The following is a 17,531-nucleotide window of genomic DNA, read 5'->3' as shown; positions in this document are numbered from 1 at the left end:
TTTTTTGCCCCTCGCCCTCGTCCATTAATTTCGTATTACAGGACACCTCGGCGGGCCGTTATCCCTTACTTAGCAGACCACCGAACGTTGGGAAGGCTCATTCAAGTGAATGGAGCATTCTGCAGCATTATGAAGAGCCGTGTAATAATTCTGAATAATGGGACACCTATGAAGTAGATCTAGTAAAAAAAAAGTTTAATCACCGTTCCATATCAATGTTTATGGATGGTAACTATAACAACCATAGTATAGGCTAGTGACAAATGGTCAGAAAGGGCTTTAGTTTTTGAGATACCCCTACCGGAGGTAGAACTAAACCCAACAATGTTTTTCCTCATCTCTAAGGTCTCCCATATATGAAATGGATTCTTGGCTAAAAATATTTTACTGCTAAGATTGTTAAATTAACAGATATTGTTATACACCTCAAAACCAAAAAAGGACTAAAATATAGCCTGTCCGTATGGGAGTTAGGCATATAAACAAGTGCAGATCAATCACACAAGCTCTGAGAATTTTGAAACTTGCCATGTTTATAGTCAGGAAGTTGCTTTACCTACTAGAAAAGACTGGATGTGAATATCTTGATGTATGGAATGAATAGAGACATGTAAACACATACCTAAAATAAGCGGACATGCAAAAAATGAATATCTATGCAGAATGTTTTCATTTACTTTGTGGCTGCTTTACCAGGGATTATCATAGAAACACATATGATTGCTTGTTGGAAAGGTGGGGTTGTACTGAATCCAACAATACCAAATATGTAAATATAGTATGACAAATTAGGGTGTTCTGTCACTCAATGTATGAAGTGTCCAAAATGAAAGAAAACAGAACACTGGCAAAATACAGTCTCAAGTCCAAATCACATTATCAGTGGTGAGAAGAATGTTGACATTCATTGTTACTGCAAGGTAAGTGCTGATCTATATTTAGATTTAATAATGATACATTTCATATGAAACACAGATCCAATTGAATCAGGTTAAAAGACCAGCAGTGGACAGTAGAGCCTACACTGCTTACTTCACCCTAAGTAGCTAAACAGTTGTAAAAACTACTTTCCCTAGCTAAGAAAGTACTTAGCCCTCTGACTATTGTTGCGTGTAATTCAACTTGATTTGCATTTCAATGAAAATTCTGAAATGTATATCATTTTTCCTTTTCACTAGTCTCTTGAATTATGGAGAATGTCTTACAGACATTGGATCCAAAGCTTGTGGGAAACATTTTGAAAAGGGCAAGAAAAAATATCCCTATGTCCAAAACCCCACAGTAGAAGGCCTCCAATGCATACTTACCCTTGCTCAGCAGAGAGAGAGAGATGGTGATGTCCATAAAACTCTGGCTCCATATACAGATGATATTTCCTCCAAAATCAAAGTTTCATATCATGTTATTATTAACGTTATTTGTTATAGAGGGACAATGTACACTAATTGACATTTTACAATGAAAATGTAAATGCACCCAATTATAGCCAAAAGGCTAGTTTCCATTGGTAGTCCCCCTGCCAGAAGGAGCATGGCAAAATTACCTATTAATTAAAAGAATAAATTACAGCAAAAAAGCAAGCAAAACAAAAATAAAACAATTACAATATATATATATGTATATATATGCACCCAATTATAGCCAATATTGTAATTGTTTTATTTTTGTTTTGCTTGCTTTTTTGCTGTAATTTATTCTTTTAATTAATTGATCTGCACTAGTTTATATGCCTTAACTCCCATACAGACAGGCTATATTTTAGTCCTTTTTTGGTTTTGGGGTGTATAACAATATCTGTTAATTTAACAACCTTAGCAGTAAAATATTTTTAGCCAAGAATCCATTTCATATATGGGAGACCTTAGAGATGAGGGAAAAACATTGTTGCGTTTAATTCTACCTATCTATCTCAAAAATGTGGGGTCATTGTCACTAGCCTGGTACAGAATGGTTGAGCCTGGCAGCAGGCTTCGCAACAATGGAATCAACTGTAAACAAGCTAACTGTACATGCTATCGCTGTTAGAGCCAAAGAAACAAACTGAACAAGTCGGCTTCTCTTTGCCTGAGTTCTTTGCCTCGCCCTTGTCCATTAATTCTGTATAACAGGACACCTCGGCAGCCGTAATCCCTTCCATAACACCAGCGTTTGCACCGACTGCGCGGCAGTCATATTTTGTACCGCTATGCGGTACATCTCATTTTTCTGATAACCGAACACTGTGTTGTCCATTGTCCCTTATGTATTATCATTAAACTTTGCAATTGATTCACGGTTTACATGCATGTTGAACCATGGGGGCATATTAACACAGATCATGGATCAACTGTGGTCCATTGCATCACTGTTCAGTGGGGTTAAATACTTTCACAAGGGACTTGCCCCTCCTAATTTGATATGTGACTCAAGGCAGAGCATCACTGAGTAGTTTTATTATGCATTAGATGAGGCTTTTTATCAATTTCTGAGGCTGTTAAGTGTTGTAATCATTCAACCCATCATTCTTTGCTTGCCTTTTTAGGTGTGGAGTGTTAAATACAACACCACAGGGTCCAAGATCATCTCTGCAGGGGATGACCGTGCCATTCATATTTATGACTGTCCAGTCTGATGCTTTCCTCAACTTCCTGTGTTTGCCCTGCTGCAAGTTTCCCTTTGGAAATGGCTTCCCAATGTTTTGTCACCCTGATGTGTTGGCAGATCAGTTGCAATATTTACACAGCTTGGTCTTACTAGTGGATTGAAATTATCAAAGAAAACTATTTTCACTTCTCAAATTAACTTGTCCTTCTCATAAACCTGACCTTTTATGCCAGAATTCAATGTTGTTGTTTTTTTAACAATTAAATATTCAGTTTAATTACAATTTATTGTATTTTTCTCTAAAGTTGGTCTGGTATTTAACCATTACATTATATGTCACTGATGATATCCTATCTTTTTTTTCCCTTGCCCATGAAATGAAAATAATATTTGGTTGATTGTCTATGAGTGAACTGTATCTCATACAAAGTTAAACTGCACATCATTAGCTGATTGAAATCAAGATACATGTGGCAGTCCTAATAATGTCTGTCAAAATATGTGCTTTAGTTACTAATACCCCTTTCATATCAACATCAACCCGTGTTGAGGTCTTTGAAAAGATTGGTCTAGGTTATTTGACTCATCTTCATAACCCACCACGGTTGGGCATGGGCACGACCCAGGTTGGTGGTCCAGATCATGAAAGATCAAAATCCTACAAACTCCTCCAATGTTCATTGCAAAAGTGACACAGCAGTGAGAACAAAAGCCATGGCCATGTAGACAATATTAACTCATTGAATGCCAAGCTGTTTTCGGAAGTGGCTAGTTTTCATCAAAATCGCTGTTTTTTTTCTAGAAATGGAGATATAACGTCTTTCATGAAATATGAAGTGTTGTCTGTAAACTTCGGTAAACTTTCCGGGAAGTGATCAGCGAGACTGCCACCTAGTGATAGACCCACGAAAATGGCCTGGTTTTGACCTGACGTGCATGCGTCACTGATTCGACTCCCAAAGCGGCAACCGAGTTAAAATGTCCAGATTGTGCGTTTTCATGAGTTTTCGATCGTCATATATTTCATTTCCATTCATCACAGAGTTCCCAAAATCACATATAAAGGTGTGTTAGAGTGTCTAGTTTCGTAATAAAAAAATAAAAAAAGCTAGAAACGTAATATTACGTTTTTGGCACTCAATGAGTTAAAACTTAAAGGAGGGAAGGCAAAAATGGAGGGAAAATGTTCTGGGCTTCTACGTCTGATATTTAAACCACATTTTTGATTAGATTAGATTAGATTCAACTTTGTTATTGTGCAGAGTACAAACACAACGAAATGCAGTTTGCGTCTAACCAGACGTGCAAAAAAGCAGAAAAGTGCAATGTGATATAAGTATAGGCAGGTGGTGCATAGACAGGTTAAGAAATATAGTGCAGTGTAGGGAGTAGTATACAGTTGATTTACAGAAGGTGGTTTAGAGTAGTATAAATTAAATATAAATATGTGCAGTGTATTAGCAGTTACCTTATAAGAGCAGAATAAATATGGCTATGTAATATGAACAATGTATGAACAACATCTACAGATATGTGCAATGTAGTAGCAGTAACATTATAATAGTAGTAAGAATAATATAGATGCAGTGTAAGAAAACAGAATAAATATGGATATTCAGTATGAAAAATATAGACAACTATGTACAGTTATGTGCAGTGTGGTAACAGTACCATTGTAGTGCAGAAACCGTAACATTATAAGAGTAATAAGTCTTATGTATGTGCAGGATGAATAGTATGAAGAGCAGTAGAAAATGGCTATATATAAGTGTAATTTGTAAATAAATAGATAGAACATTATGGATGGGATAGGGTAGTGCAAATAGACCTGAAAAAAAAAAGCTAAAAAAAAACTGCAATCTTTAACATCCGGTATCTGGCAATTTTTCCTATAGGAAAATAACATGGGAATTTTGAATTATCGCACCTGTTAAACTCTCGTGGGGATGAAAAAGTCTGCAATGCAGACGTTTTCCTGAACACACTTTTGTCCTCTGCCTTCGAGTGGATACTGTGATCTCCGATAAGTGAAGGCGGCACACTTAGATTTTTGCTATCCCAGAGCTAACTTGCAATGCAACTTGCCATAGGTAGTTAGCTTCAATTAACAACCGGATGTCCTTATATGGGCAAAGATGGCCGTTTTGGTTCTTTTTTGTAGGCGAACTTCAGAGGTCTATGGCTGGGGATGTCCGCTTCCTTGTTGTCCCTGTCAAGGTTGCCATGGTCGTGGACACCAACAGGCACAGGCAAGGAGGCATCGGGCGGGGGCGGTGGGGGGCTTGGTTGGATGTCACCAGGATGCAGAGCTAGAGTTCAGTAGGGTGACAGCCACAGGAAAGAAGCTTCCTTTGAACCTGCTGGTTCGGGTGCGGAGAGACCTTTAACGCCTCCCAGAGAGAACAGTCTGATGATACTGCGCGCCTTAGGCAAGCATCGCCCTGGATGACCTCGATGGAGGGGAGTGAGGAACCGGTGATGCGTTGGGCAGTTTTCACCATCCTCTGCAGTGCTTTTCGGTCGTAAGCAGAGCAAACTGTGACACAGTTGGTGAGGATGCTCTCGATGCTGCAGCGGTAGAAGTTCACCAGGATCTGAGGAGACGGGTGGACCTTCTTTAGTCTCCTCAGAAAGAAGAGACGCTGATGATGCAACTGCCAACTGAAATATGTCTTGGAATGGTCGTACAATTGGTGCTCTATATTGCATAAGCCATTTGAAACCACCTGATGGCATTAAAAAGACTACATTACTACCCACTGCATCTTGTGCAGGGGTGTCAAAGATCCAGCCTGCCAGCAGGTTTCATATGCCCCACCCCAGGTATTTTGGGTAGAAAAAAAAAAAAACTATTCACTATGTGTAATATGCAATATATTTATGATATGATTCATTATTATGACTGCCGTTTGCGCTGGGCCCCTGAAAGCCAAAAAAATATTTTTTTTTCTTAATACCTACCTACCCGAACCTTTGCAACCAAGATGACAACATTTTTGTGTTTTTTTGTTTCTGCCTTTTGTTTCTTGCCTGCATCAAGCTATCCCACAACCACTGATTTAAGATGTTGCACCCCCCATATGAAAAATATAAAACGTGCCGCTTTACTCGATGACCTCTTCGACTGAGATGTTCTGCACCAATTTTGCCTCTGGGCAAGTGCCAAGTTTCTAGAAATTCTGCCTGTGGGGGGCCATTCAAGAAATGCATTTGTATTTGTACTTTTAGTGACTGTACAGCCATTGTCCTATAGATGGTGGTGTTGAACGAAGGGTTGCCAGTAGGAGATGTTGATGTTGAAATGTACATTCTGCTGAGATAAAAGGCAGGACTGACACACACACACATCCTCAGGAAGGAAAAATGTGTATTTGTGCTGCACTGACAATTATATTATGTTGGCTCAGCCATATACTCTATGCTGGTGAAAAAGAGAAAAGCTGACATGGAAGGTAGGACATTTCAAAAAAGAGTGAGCAAAAGGACAGCAGTACATAATAATGTTATGCCTTATTTGCTCATACAGCGGGGAAAATAAGTATTGAACACGTCAACATTTTTTTTCAGTAAGTATACTTCCTGTGAGGCTATTCGCATGAAATTTTTACCGGACATTAGTATTAACTTACAGTATGTAATCCACACATATATAAAAATCCAAACATTAATGTCTAAAAGTAGTGTTATGAGTAAAAAAGTGGAATGGCACAGGGAAAAAGTATTGAACACACTAAGAAAAAGCAGTACACAAAGGCAAGAAACAAACTGGAATCTATAAGTAGTTGGAGAAATGAGCCCTCCTATCTGTGCAAATTGATATAAGCTGGGTTAGTACATACTGGTGGGCTATAAAAAGGTTTTTTGTTACCAAGGTGTCAACATTTCATGATGGGTAAAAGCAAAGAGCTCTCCCATTATCCCCTTATTGTTGCAAAACAATAAATCAATGGAACTGGTTACAGATGCACTTCAAAACTTTAGAATCATCCAGCACAACCATCAGAATGCTGATCTATCATACACTTATATATTATACTATACCTAATCTCATCACCCTCACACTTCATCAGGGTTGTTCTTTTTTCTCTCCCTATTTTGCATTTGCCCCCCATACACACATCTACTCCCTCTCCTCTACCCCCTCATCACACATATAAACCCCCTCCCCCGTCCACACACAGACCCCCTCCACCACACACCCCATTACCCCCCGTCACACATATAAACCCCACATATATAAATAAATATATATATTATGGAAATTCAATATAGCAGATATTGACGTCATGGGGTGCGTTGAGTTCGGCCTCATCCAAGGATTCCAACTATATCTCGATGTTCAAAATTGGGCATACGGTTCAAAAGTGAATTGTATTGATGCAACGTCAACTTTGACCCTTTGGTGGCGCTAGACTGCCTGTGGTTCAGACTCAAAACTTTGTGAAATGAATTATGGTACTGTCCTGAATCGATGTGCAAAAATTCACAACTTTTTACTGTACGGTTCTATGGGCTGCCATAGATTTCCATTGGAGAAGAATAATAAGAAAAGGTACAAACACTATGGGTTGCCTTGCAGCTTTTCTGCTTGGCCCCCAATAACAATAGCATGGTCAGACTACATTAAGGAGAATATCAATAAAAACAACAGTCAATCAACAGCCTAATGAAAATAAACAATACTACAAACCATAACGCATAAGCGCTTAATGAACTTGTGCATGTTGAACAGATTTGCCTTTAGACCTCTCTTGAAAGGCCCAAAACTATCAAAGGAACAGAGAGCACTGGGCAACTCATTCCACCAACATGGAACCACCGAGGAAAAGAGTCTTGAATTTGACCTAGCGTTTATGACTGGTCGACACAACAGACACTCATCAGAAGACCGCAGTGGGCGGTTGGAGATGTACATCTTAAATAATAATAATAATACATTTTCAGGCATGAAAACGGGTCAGGGTGAAAAAGGTGAGAAGGGTGCACGAAGAGGGAAATGGCTGTTTCATAGCAAAACAAGCGCGAGTGACATTGTTGCCATAGTGCATAGCTTCCATGGAGTATGAAGTTGCCTAAAACCAGAGATTTATAAAGAAAACAAACTAAAAAACAATATAACAACATAATACCTTTATTTCTTCTTTTTCACTTGGGCCAAAGTGTGAAGGGGCTCACTTGCGCTGTTTGGCAACATGCTTCAGCCTGGCCCTCCTCTCCTCCACAGTAATCTACATGAGTTTTCTTTCTTTCTTTCTCTGTGCCTGAAGTTATCAGACATTTCTGAAGAATTCACTTCATAGTAGACTATTAGAATAAATCTGAATAAGATAGGTCTGAATATTTGTTGGACCAAACCAGGTAATAAATAAACTTGCTTGAGACACACACTATTTCAGACTAACATTATTATATAACAGGTATAGACTAGGCTTTAATTGGTAAAATTGATTGGCGATTTTTCATATACAGGCATGAAAACGGGTCAGGGGTGAAAAGGTGAGAAGGATGCAGCCTTGCAGCCTAGGCTTCTTACAGAATGTGGCATTGTCCTAGGGCCCTATCATGACATTCTAAAGTGCATCGTCACTCGTCAAAAGTCTATTCAAATTTAGTAGGATGTCCAGTTCACATTGGGAGGGGTTTCGTTATCAAACGTGGAGCGCATGGCGCAACAAGGTGTTCCTAGGTTTTTTAATCAGTCATATGGGTGTGTTTGGGTCGTAACATCATTTTAAACCAATGAGAATGACATCTGTCATTCCCTTTAACGGCGCAAAGCGCGATATGTCAAAATAAATGCATCGGTATTTTGGCATTCAACGGCGCATTTGAAGGAGCGTATGGAATAGTCATTCTTAAACCATGTTTTACTAAAACCTAGCATAGCCTTCACGTATTTCCACTCGTCTATTATTTGAACTCATTGGCAAAGTGAAACTAACTTCACCAAGGAGTCAGTCAACGACAAGACAGTTATATGCAGTTACTTTCACTATTGACTGACAATGGGTTACCACCGAAAACATAGGCTGGAAAAAGCAACACTTACCCTAATATTGCTCAATTGACTGAATAAAACAACATTTATCCTGCAGAGGGGTTGCTTATATCTCGTGACAGTGCGTCTTCAGCTGTGCTCCATACGTTTCTCTCGCCTCTCCCCTAATCAATTTTAACCGTCATTACCAATTTGCAAATGATGGTGAATACTCATCATGAGATGTACAGTATTTCGTAATATCTTTATTCTAATTATGTTTCCCATTGTAATCGTGCAATTTGTAATGCTTTGCATGGACGTGCGCTGGTGTGCGTTCATGAATGATAGAAGGATGGTGCGTGCACCTGCCAATATGACTCTTGACATGCGCTCTTAAAATAGCATATGAACATCTCGCCATTGACTTCTGACCAGGTTTACAGTAGGTGGTGTATGATAGCGATTTTTAGACAACGCGCCAGGCCCCTCCCTAGGTTGTTGATTGCCACAACCCAAGGCGCGATGTTTAAAAAATAAACGTGCAAAATACCGAATTAAACTTTGCACGGGTGGAAAACGAACTTTACGCCATGCGCTGGTGCCCAAAATACAGCCCCTAGAGTGTTTAACCAACCAATAAAGTTGTGTGAACAGTGTTCACATTACATGTTAAACTGTACCCTGTAGGCACAGACTACTGATCAGGCCACTGACAATTCTTAAAAGACAGCATTACCATGTCAAACACTGCTTTTGTCTCTGAACTCGACACAACACACCACCCCAGCTCAGGAGCATTTAATTCAACTATTTAATTATTCACATTAGCCTTTGCTATACTGATAAGTATGCCTATTTGCTTCACCTTTTGTCGATCTAGATGGCTCAAACTACACGTATACATTCTTCATCAAATTCATTCGTTATGTCTATATTTCTGTCCAATATCGCTAACTTTAACAACATTAAAAGAAAACAGCCTATGCTACGTTGCTACACTAATCTCAGTCTCTCAGTCTCAATCTGACCTAATAGTGGAAAGGATAAACCGACATGATTTTGCAACTGAAGCTACATGCTCAGAGAAGTTAATTCAATTACAGTGAAGTTGAGTCATGCTGGATGTTAATCTGTTGGGGAATACCTGTTTTAGCTGAAAACACCAAAAGCTCAGACTGAAATATCCTTAAGGCATGCAGGGGCCATGGGCTTCAGCCCAGGGGCCTCGACCAATGAGGGGCCTCCTAATAATAACTAGAAATGCAATTCCAAGGAATTACCAGTGCATAAAAATGCTAAAGTTGTGATGTAAAATATCATGTATAGTTAAAACAGATAATACAGAGATGGTTACTACGGTGATGCTAGGATAGACATGGTGGTTGCATAGCTTAATAAAAGTTGATAGTTTAAAAGTAGACTGTTTAAAAGCTGAATGTAGATAGTTTAAAAGTTGTTGATAGACAGCTAGTTTAATAGATAGTTTAATGATAGTTTAAAAGTAGACCGTTTAAAAGTTGAAGGTAAATAGTTTAAAAGTTGTTGACAGACTGGAAGTTGAATGAATGTTGATATTCAAATAGTTTAATGGCTGTGTATAGGTAGATATTTGACGATAACTGAAAGTTGGAATGGCTCTAATGTTTACTAGCAGTTATGCTAAGAATTTTAATTCTGCTAACCATGCTACTTAGCTAATGTTTTATAGCAGTGCTAGCAATGCTAACATGCTAACCATGCTACTTAACTAACTTAACTAACATTTTCTAGCAGTTTTGTTAAACATGCTAACTATGCTAGCAATGCTAACATGCTAACTATGTTAAGCTTGGTTAGCTAAGTCACATGGTTATCATTTTAGTAGTTATGCTAACTATGCTAATTAGCATGTTAACAATGCTAGCATGCTAACTATGTTAACCATGTTACTTAGCTAATCATTTTTAGCAGTTATGCTAACTATGCTAACTAGCATGCTAACATGCTAACTATGCTAACCATGTGACTTAGCTAACCTAGCTAATAATTTTTAGCAGTTTTGTTAAAAATGTTAACAATGTTAGCAATGCTAACATGCTAACTTTGCTAACCATGCTAAGTAGCTACAGTGGGTAGGAGTCATAGTTGATGAAAAGTGTTGACATAGTTGATGACAAGTTAAAAGTTGTTGATAGACAGCTAGTGAATGTATATAGTTTAAAAGTTTAAAAGTTGAATGTAGATAGTTTAAAAGTTGTTGATAGACAGCTAGTTTAATAGATAGATAGTTTAATGATAGTTTAAAAGTAGACCGTTTAAAAGTTGAATGTAAAAAGTTCAGTAGTTTAATGGGTTACATTGTTTAACAGTGGATTATTGTAGTGAGGACTTTTATTTTGAAACAGTTTTGGGCAGTGGAAACAGTTGAATAGGATGTGTAGTCTTAATTGACCCAGATTGTATGCTTAAAGCCTGAGGCTGCAGGTGGCCTGAACACCTGCCATAGGATTCTAATTGCTTAACGGCCGTATTATGATGTCACAATCGGCAATGTTAAGTCTATGGGGATTTTTAAAAAGTTTTTCTTTAATAGTTTAAAAAGTATAAAAGTTTCAAAGTTGAAAAGTCATACCAACCCGATCTGTTTGAAGACCTACGTAACAAAGTTTGAATGAAGTTTCTAAGTTAAACTGTTCAAGAGAAATAGCGTACGGAAAAAGTGGTAAGCGGAATAATAAGAAGAAGAAGAAGTTGCCTAGGAAGAACAGTACAGTGCATTTTCATGCACTGTAATAATGATAAGTAAGGGATAATGTATAGAACGCCGGTCATTATGGGGAAAATAAGTCCCGACAGGGCGAACCGGACCCCGACGCGCCAGCGGAGGGGTCTTGTTTCGCCCTGAAGGGACTTATTTTCCCATAATGACCGGCGTTCTATACATTATCCCGCTTATTATACGGCTACTTGCCAAAACGAAAAAATAAACTCTATGATATGTCTCTTTACACTTATTTGTTACCGTTTCGTCGTGGCTTTTGCTGAGAAACAAATAGTTCGCAACACACGCTGAACTTGAATCAAACATTCTTTAGAACACAGCTGATCAACCGTCTGCTTTCACTTTTGAATGAAGTTCCAAGCGCAAACTCTGTTGCCATTGACAGCGGTCATTCTTGTTTTCAGAGGTCCTTTCCAAAGAAATAATGACCGCTAGAACTTTCGGAAATCCCATTCAAGTCAATGGAGCATTCTACTTGCATTGTGAAGAGCCGTATAAACGGCGTGTCCGTATTCGCGGCGTCATTAGCCTAGCTGCTACTCTTGAGCTAGCCTAAATAATTGAGCACATCGTACTGCATCCATGCAGAGGCCCCCTTTGTCTTCTCCAATTCTAGAGTGTAAGAAAATGTAACAAAACGTAATAAATCCTAACGGGTGTAGAGGAGCTAGAGGAGAGGCTGAAACTGACTGACAAACTTATCATACAAACTCTGGAGATAACGTGGGTAGGATTGAAGTGATAAACGATAAACGAATGATGTGGATTTCTGTAACTGTCCATGAAAACAGAAGGCATAGCAGGTAAATATCGTAGCAAATAGCCTGGAAATGAAACGGCTTTAAAAACATGTATTTCACTTGTCTCATTGGAGTGAACGCAGAACATAGGCTGTGGCGCAAATAAATGAATTAGTGATCTGCATCTCCGTTCACCAACATCTAAGTTTGTGCTAACCCATTCGCACATATAATAGTCTATGTTATGTTTTCTCCATTGTTAACGGGAGATATGTCTCCATGTAGTGTAGTGATAATGCATAAGGTAGCCATGTTCACGTCACATGAGCCAGCTTGTTCTGTAGGCTAAAAGTATTTCTGTCCCTCCCAAACTGCGTTAAACTGGTGTGTTAAGTAGACAGAATTTAAAAAAAAACTCCTGGGGAACCCCCCGACACGACAAACACATGCACTTTTGAAAAGCTTTTAAACGTCCACATGTGTACCCATCTTTTAACTTCAACGCTTGTTTTCGTGCAGGCTAGCCTTTTTGATAAGCGAGGTCATGGGTAGGCGGACGTGATTCGAGGGCTTTCTGTTCCTGTTTATGTAAAGGTTTTACATAGACTGAATAATGATAGGCTACACTGCATGTTATTAACCAAAAGCGCACGCTATGTGTCGGGTCAGATCGCGGGCCGGGTATCATCATAATTAATATTTGCGGTGGGGGAGGGGGCCTTAAAAAACATATAGGCCTAGCCCAGGGGCCTCGGGTGGTATTAACCCTTAAAGGAGTACCGTCACACTGGTGTGACGGGAATGTTGGGAAATGAACGTTCTAAAGAATATCTGGGTTCATTGAATTCAACATAGAATTTTAGAACCTTCAATTGTTGCGGAACTTAGAATGTTCAAAAACCTACACCTTTAAGGGTTAAAGCGCCCCTGGCTAGAGTCATTAGGTGGGAAAGATAGGTAAAGTTGAGTGCCGTCTGCATAGCAGTGATCCATGGGAGCGAATGGTGTCACCTAAACAAGTCTGTAAATAGAGAAAAGCAGGGACTCTAATACTGATCCCTAAGGCACACCTGTGGTGAGGTCATGATACTTTGATATCTGTCCCTGCCAAGACACGTTGAAAGAACGCCCTTTAAGGTAAGATTCAAACCAGTCAAGAGCTTTCCCAGAAATTCCCAGTTCAGATAGTGTAGAAAGGTGAATGTCATGGTTAACAGTATCAAAGGCTGCAGATAAATCTAGTAGAATTAATAGTGATGACTGAGCAGAGGACTTACTGTAGCTACTCTCAATACTCAAAACTGGCAATATAGCTAACTGGGAGCTCCCCGCTAACCCTGGCTATCGGCTCAATTACCTCTCTAAACCACAATTTTGTTTCGTAATAGGCAGGTATTTGCTATTTCTTGTTGTAATTATCTAATCCTTATTAACCATAACAGGCTCCCAGAGCTGCAGGAATATCGTCGTGGGAACATCTAGTTCTAACGTTAACAGTATCATGGGAATGGCGTTAGCTTCTAACTGTCTCACACAGGGCTTAAAATTAATTTTTCAAAATAGGGGGAAATTCCCCCCTTAGGTTATTCATGTAGGGGGGATTTACACAATTTGGGGGGGAAGGGGGTTCGATTCTGATACCAAGTCAAGAATTGCGATTTCGATACTTCTTCGATACTTTTTTTAAAAATGTGATTTTGGGGCCCCCACCACCCTGACGTCATCAGTAACATATACTGTAGTGGGATCACTCACAACAGTGGACATCCTAGATTCTGCTTGACTCTCTCCACACACACAATGTTAAATTCATATAGAGTCTATTTAGTTAATAATGTATTTTTTAATGTATAGCATTTTACTAGTAATTACTAGTAGCTAAACATATTTAGTAATTTAAATGCTTCATATTGACGTTTAAACTATAACATATCTTTAATGTGATGTGTAGGTTTAATTGAGTGCACATTGGTGATGAGCATAGATATATATACTGTCAGTATATATATCTATGGGTGATGAGTTGTAACTAATAAAAAAAAAAATGCAGAAAAACAATGGAATTCCATTTGATATACTGATTTATTGCATAAACAGGGTACACAGGGTGTGAAAATAGATTCACCAACATATTGTATACCATACAATCCGTTCTTCACATAGAGAATGAAGATCATATTAACGTTTTAAACTAAATATAAAAACCACAGCGTTTATACTTTTGTGTGTGTATGTATTTGTGTCTCTCATGGAAAGAGAGAGAGAGGGCTGAACAGTCACACACACAAAGATGAAATTAAACAGACATTAAATTGGTCTACTAGCCCCATTCCACAGGTTTTAACATATTCAAAAATTGTGTTACAACCTACCCCACCACTGTCATCCATTGTTTAGCTAGCTGTATTAGCATGGTGCTTTGACATTAGCAAGAGAGAGCTACACCATTCTTTACTAGAGAAACTATAGTTTGACCTCATGTAACTCATACAACTGTATCTACAATGGTAAAAGCACTAGAAAAAAATCAATCTAAAAAAAAAAAGTTACTTTCTTACCTCAGATGTTGAATTTTTCTCCTTACTCCGGGATAAATGGCACTAACAACTTGAAAATGTCCATGTGTGATCGTTAAGGAAGTCTGAGCAGTCAGAAACTGTCACATGGCTCATATCTTATCCCTGATTGGTGGAATTGGTGATGTTACAACTCCCCCCATGTTACAACCATACCCGGTCTCCCCTACGTTGCTTTAAAGGCTCCCGCTAGATTTTCATGTAAAAATTGATTTTTTTTGTGCATATTTTTCTAATATAAAGTCTAAGGAACATTTTTTTTTTTGTCTTCAAATTTCCACGATCCATCTTTAGTGTTTTTATCTGTATTTTTAAAAATAAGCGATTATATCTAGTCCGAAAAGTGATTTTCACATTTTCTTCTAATTTTTTGACAATTAATTCCACTTTTTGCACACAAAACCCACAGATAATGTAGAAAGGTTGTTGGTTCTAAAACAATATCTAGTTTCCAAACTCTGAGTGTCTGAAAAGTGTAAAAACACCTCCTCCCTTGTTGCCTACAGTGTATGTCAAAAACGATTTCTTAATCTTTGCTTTTCTTGATGCTTTCCTTGACCTGGCATGTCATTCTATTGTCTACCTTAAGATAAATTTGTCTTGGAAATAATCTATAATAGTACAGGCAACACAGTACACCACTAGGTGTCATAGGCATGGGTAGTTAAGTAGCAGTAGCCAAAATGAACAAACAAAAGAATATAAAGTTACAAACAAACAAACAGACAGACAGACAAACCACGGATGGCCCTCTCACAGCCTTAACTAAAACAAAAAACAAATAACTCAAGGGAAAACATTGGTCAGACACTAAACCATGTGCATTTGCTCTCTTTAATCTGGTACGCCCTCCAAATGAGCCTGGGAGTTGGTCAAGGCTAAAGTTAACACCATCTTGGTCACTGTGATGCTAAGCACTAGTCCTGGTGTGGACTATGGCTACCCTCAATGAGTCTCCAACTACAGGGTTACTGAGGCCTGGCTCCCTCCCGACCAGGCTAGGTGCAGAGAATAAATCCCGATGGTAATTTATGTGCCATCTCTTTTGTGAAACCAAGGGCTAAATTCATCCAGGGTAACCAAAAAAATCCCAGTTTAATCTCTTATCTAGATTTTGTGAAATACCCCTCAGGACTTTCAACCAGCCTGTTTGAAAACAAAAGAAAAATCAACATGTGAATTACTGAAATGAGTATGTTCAAACTAAACAAAACAAGACATTGGTGTAGAGATATCGGACCACTTCCGTTGTGTAAAGTAATGGCCTTGAATACAGTTAGTGATTAGAGGGCTAGTTTACACAAAGAAGGTTGAACTATCATTTTATGAATAGCTGGCCCCTTACTGTCACTACATTTCCAAACCAAAATTACTTTTTTCTGCTGATAGTGAATGTTGTGTGTGATGTCTGTATGCTACTGAGACCTTGAATTTCCCCTTGGGGATCAATAAAGTATCTATCTATCTATCTATCTATCATCTATCTAAACCACTGGTAAGTGGGCAACAGAATATGACATGTTATTGTAACTGAGATGTGGTATTCTTGTGAGAGTATTTGGTGCTGATGTACAGGACAAAGTGAAGCATCAAACAAGGACTACAGGCAGTGGAGATAGGTATAGTAAGTAGACTGTTATTTTCACAATTTTTATTCATGGTTTATTCATCTTGCTTTCAGGTGTCATGACATGACTTGGAAAGTTGGATAATATTTTCTCATTTCCTTTTTGCCAATTTTGCCAAATGGTTATATACTGTCAATATACAAATTCAAAGTCACAACACAAACACATCTTTCAACATCTGGAGAATGTGTGTAGTTCAGGGAGGTTATATTTACTACAAAAACCTAATATTTTTAATAGACTGTAATCATGTGCAAACTAGGTCAATACATCTAGCACACTACACACTGTATAGTTCAGGAATTACAGGTTGATGGAAATTGTGTGTCTTTACTGGAAGTGTTACTGGGTCAAAGCCTGTAAGATATCCTTCACCAGCATTGTTCCAATTACCATCTTTTCACAATTGATGGTCAGCTGAGCTGCACCTTCCTCCTTGGTCAGCACGGTAACAAGTACTAAACTGCCACTGGTGACTGTTTTTCCTGCAAATCTGTGGGATTGAGTTGATGGAGAAGGAAAACAGAGACTGAATTTGAGAGGTATACAAAAGTTTGGAAATACAGAAAAGAAAAGAAGAATACAATGTTTAGACCCATCTGGTGCAGACGTGAAGAGTCACCTGCTGAAAGAGGAAAATGCCACCGGACACATTCAACATATATCTGCATGTACATCAGGGTGGTGAAACCATAACCACAATCTAAAAATGATATCAGCTCGGTACCAGTAAGGATATTTCAGGAAACACTTAAACTAATTATTTACCTTCATTTGAGTATATTGATATATTATACATTCCACAGTTAAGTTATGGAATTGCACAGTATTTTCTAAATGGACTTAATCTGTATTCATGGCACACATTAAAATAGTCATACTTTGGAAATCTGTCATTTCCTATCACAATCCACCCCTTGTGTGTTGTGTAGTAGGGATGGATGGGTGCAATGATGAGTCCAATCAACTCCTATGAGTTCCTTCAGTGGTTCGACTGCACAATTATCATAATAAATAATAAGTAGAATAGACAAGGGATCGGAAGGATGCCCGTAAGCTTTCATTTCCCCAGCACCCCTCAAGCCAAAATGCACGGCTCCATGAATGAACAAAGACTATAATCTGCTTCAAATCTTGATAATTTTATGAGTTCTCCCTATTTTACCCAACAGGCTCAACGAGTTCTACCTGTCTCTTTTACCCAAAACTATCTCTTTCTTCGCTAGATTTGGCAACTCCATCATTCACTCAGAAGTCAATAGG

At 38.5% G+C, this 17,531-nt stretch overlaps 2 protein-coding genes across 14 annotated transcripts in view; one reads left to right on the top strand and one right to left on the bottom strand.

Annotated features, from left to right (window-relative positions):
- Positions 1-2,866, top strand: part of wdr61 (WD repeat domain 61) — a 58,646-nt gene extending 55,780 nt beyond the window's left edge. For all 3 annotated transcript variants that reach the window (XM_042108862.1, XM_042108863.1, XM_042108864.1), the window contains one exon: positions 2,522-2,866. In XM_042108862.1, the coding sequence (XP_041964796.1) occupies positions 2,522-2,611 (90 nt within the window). In that variant the 3' untranslated portion in view covers positions 2,612-2,866. The remainder of the gene's footprint in view (positions 1-2,521) is intronic.
- Positions 2,867-16,093: 13,227 nt separating this feature from the next.
- The window catches only part of LOC121723228 (AP-3 complex subunit beta-2), a 59,357-nt gene continuing 57,919 nt past the window's right edge, over positions 16,094-17,531 (bottom strand). For 4 of the 11 annotated variants that reach the window (XM_042108726.1, XM_042108721.1, XM_042108720.1 and 1 more), the window contains one exon: positions 16,094-16,797. In XM_042108726.1, the coding sequence (XP_041964660.1) occupies positions 16,611-16,797 (187 nt within the window). In that variant the 3' untranslated portion in view covers positions 16,094-16,610. The remainder of the gene's footprint in view (positions 16,798-17,531) is intronic. The other 7 variants (XM_042108727.1, XM_042108725.1, XM_042108731.1 and 4 more) reach the window with 5 other exon arrangements.

This window comes from Alosa sapidissima, chromosome 11 (genome assembly GCF_018492685.1).
Source record: "Alosa sapidissima isolate fAloSap1 chromosome 11, fAloSap1.pri, whole genome shotgun sequence".
Lineage (NCBI taxonomy): Eukaryota > Metazoa > Chordata > Actinopteri > Clupeiformes > Clupeidae > Alosa > Alosa sapidissima.
The sequence above is the reverse complement of the archived record's forward strand: the minus strand, read 5'-3'. Positions and strand labels throughout refer to the sequence as shown.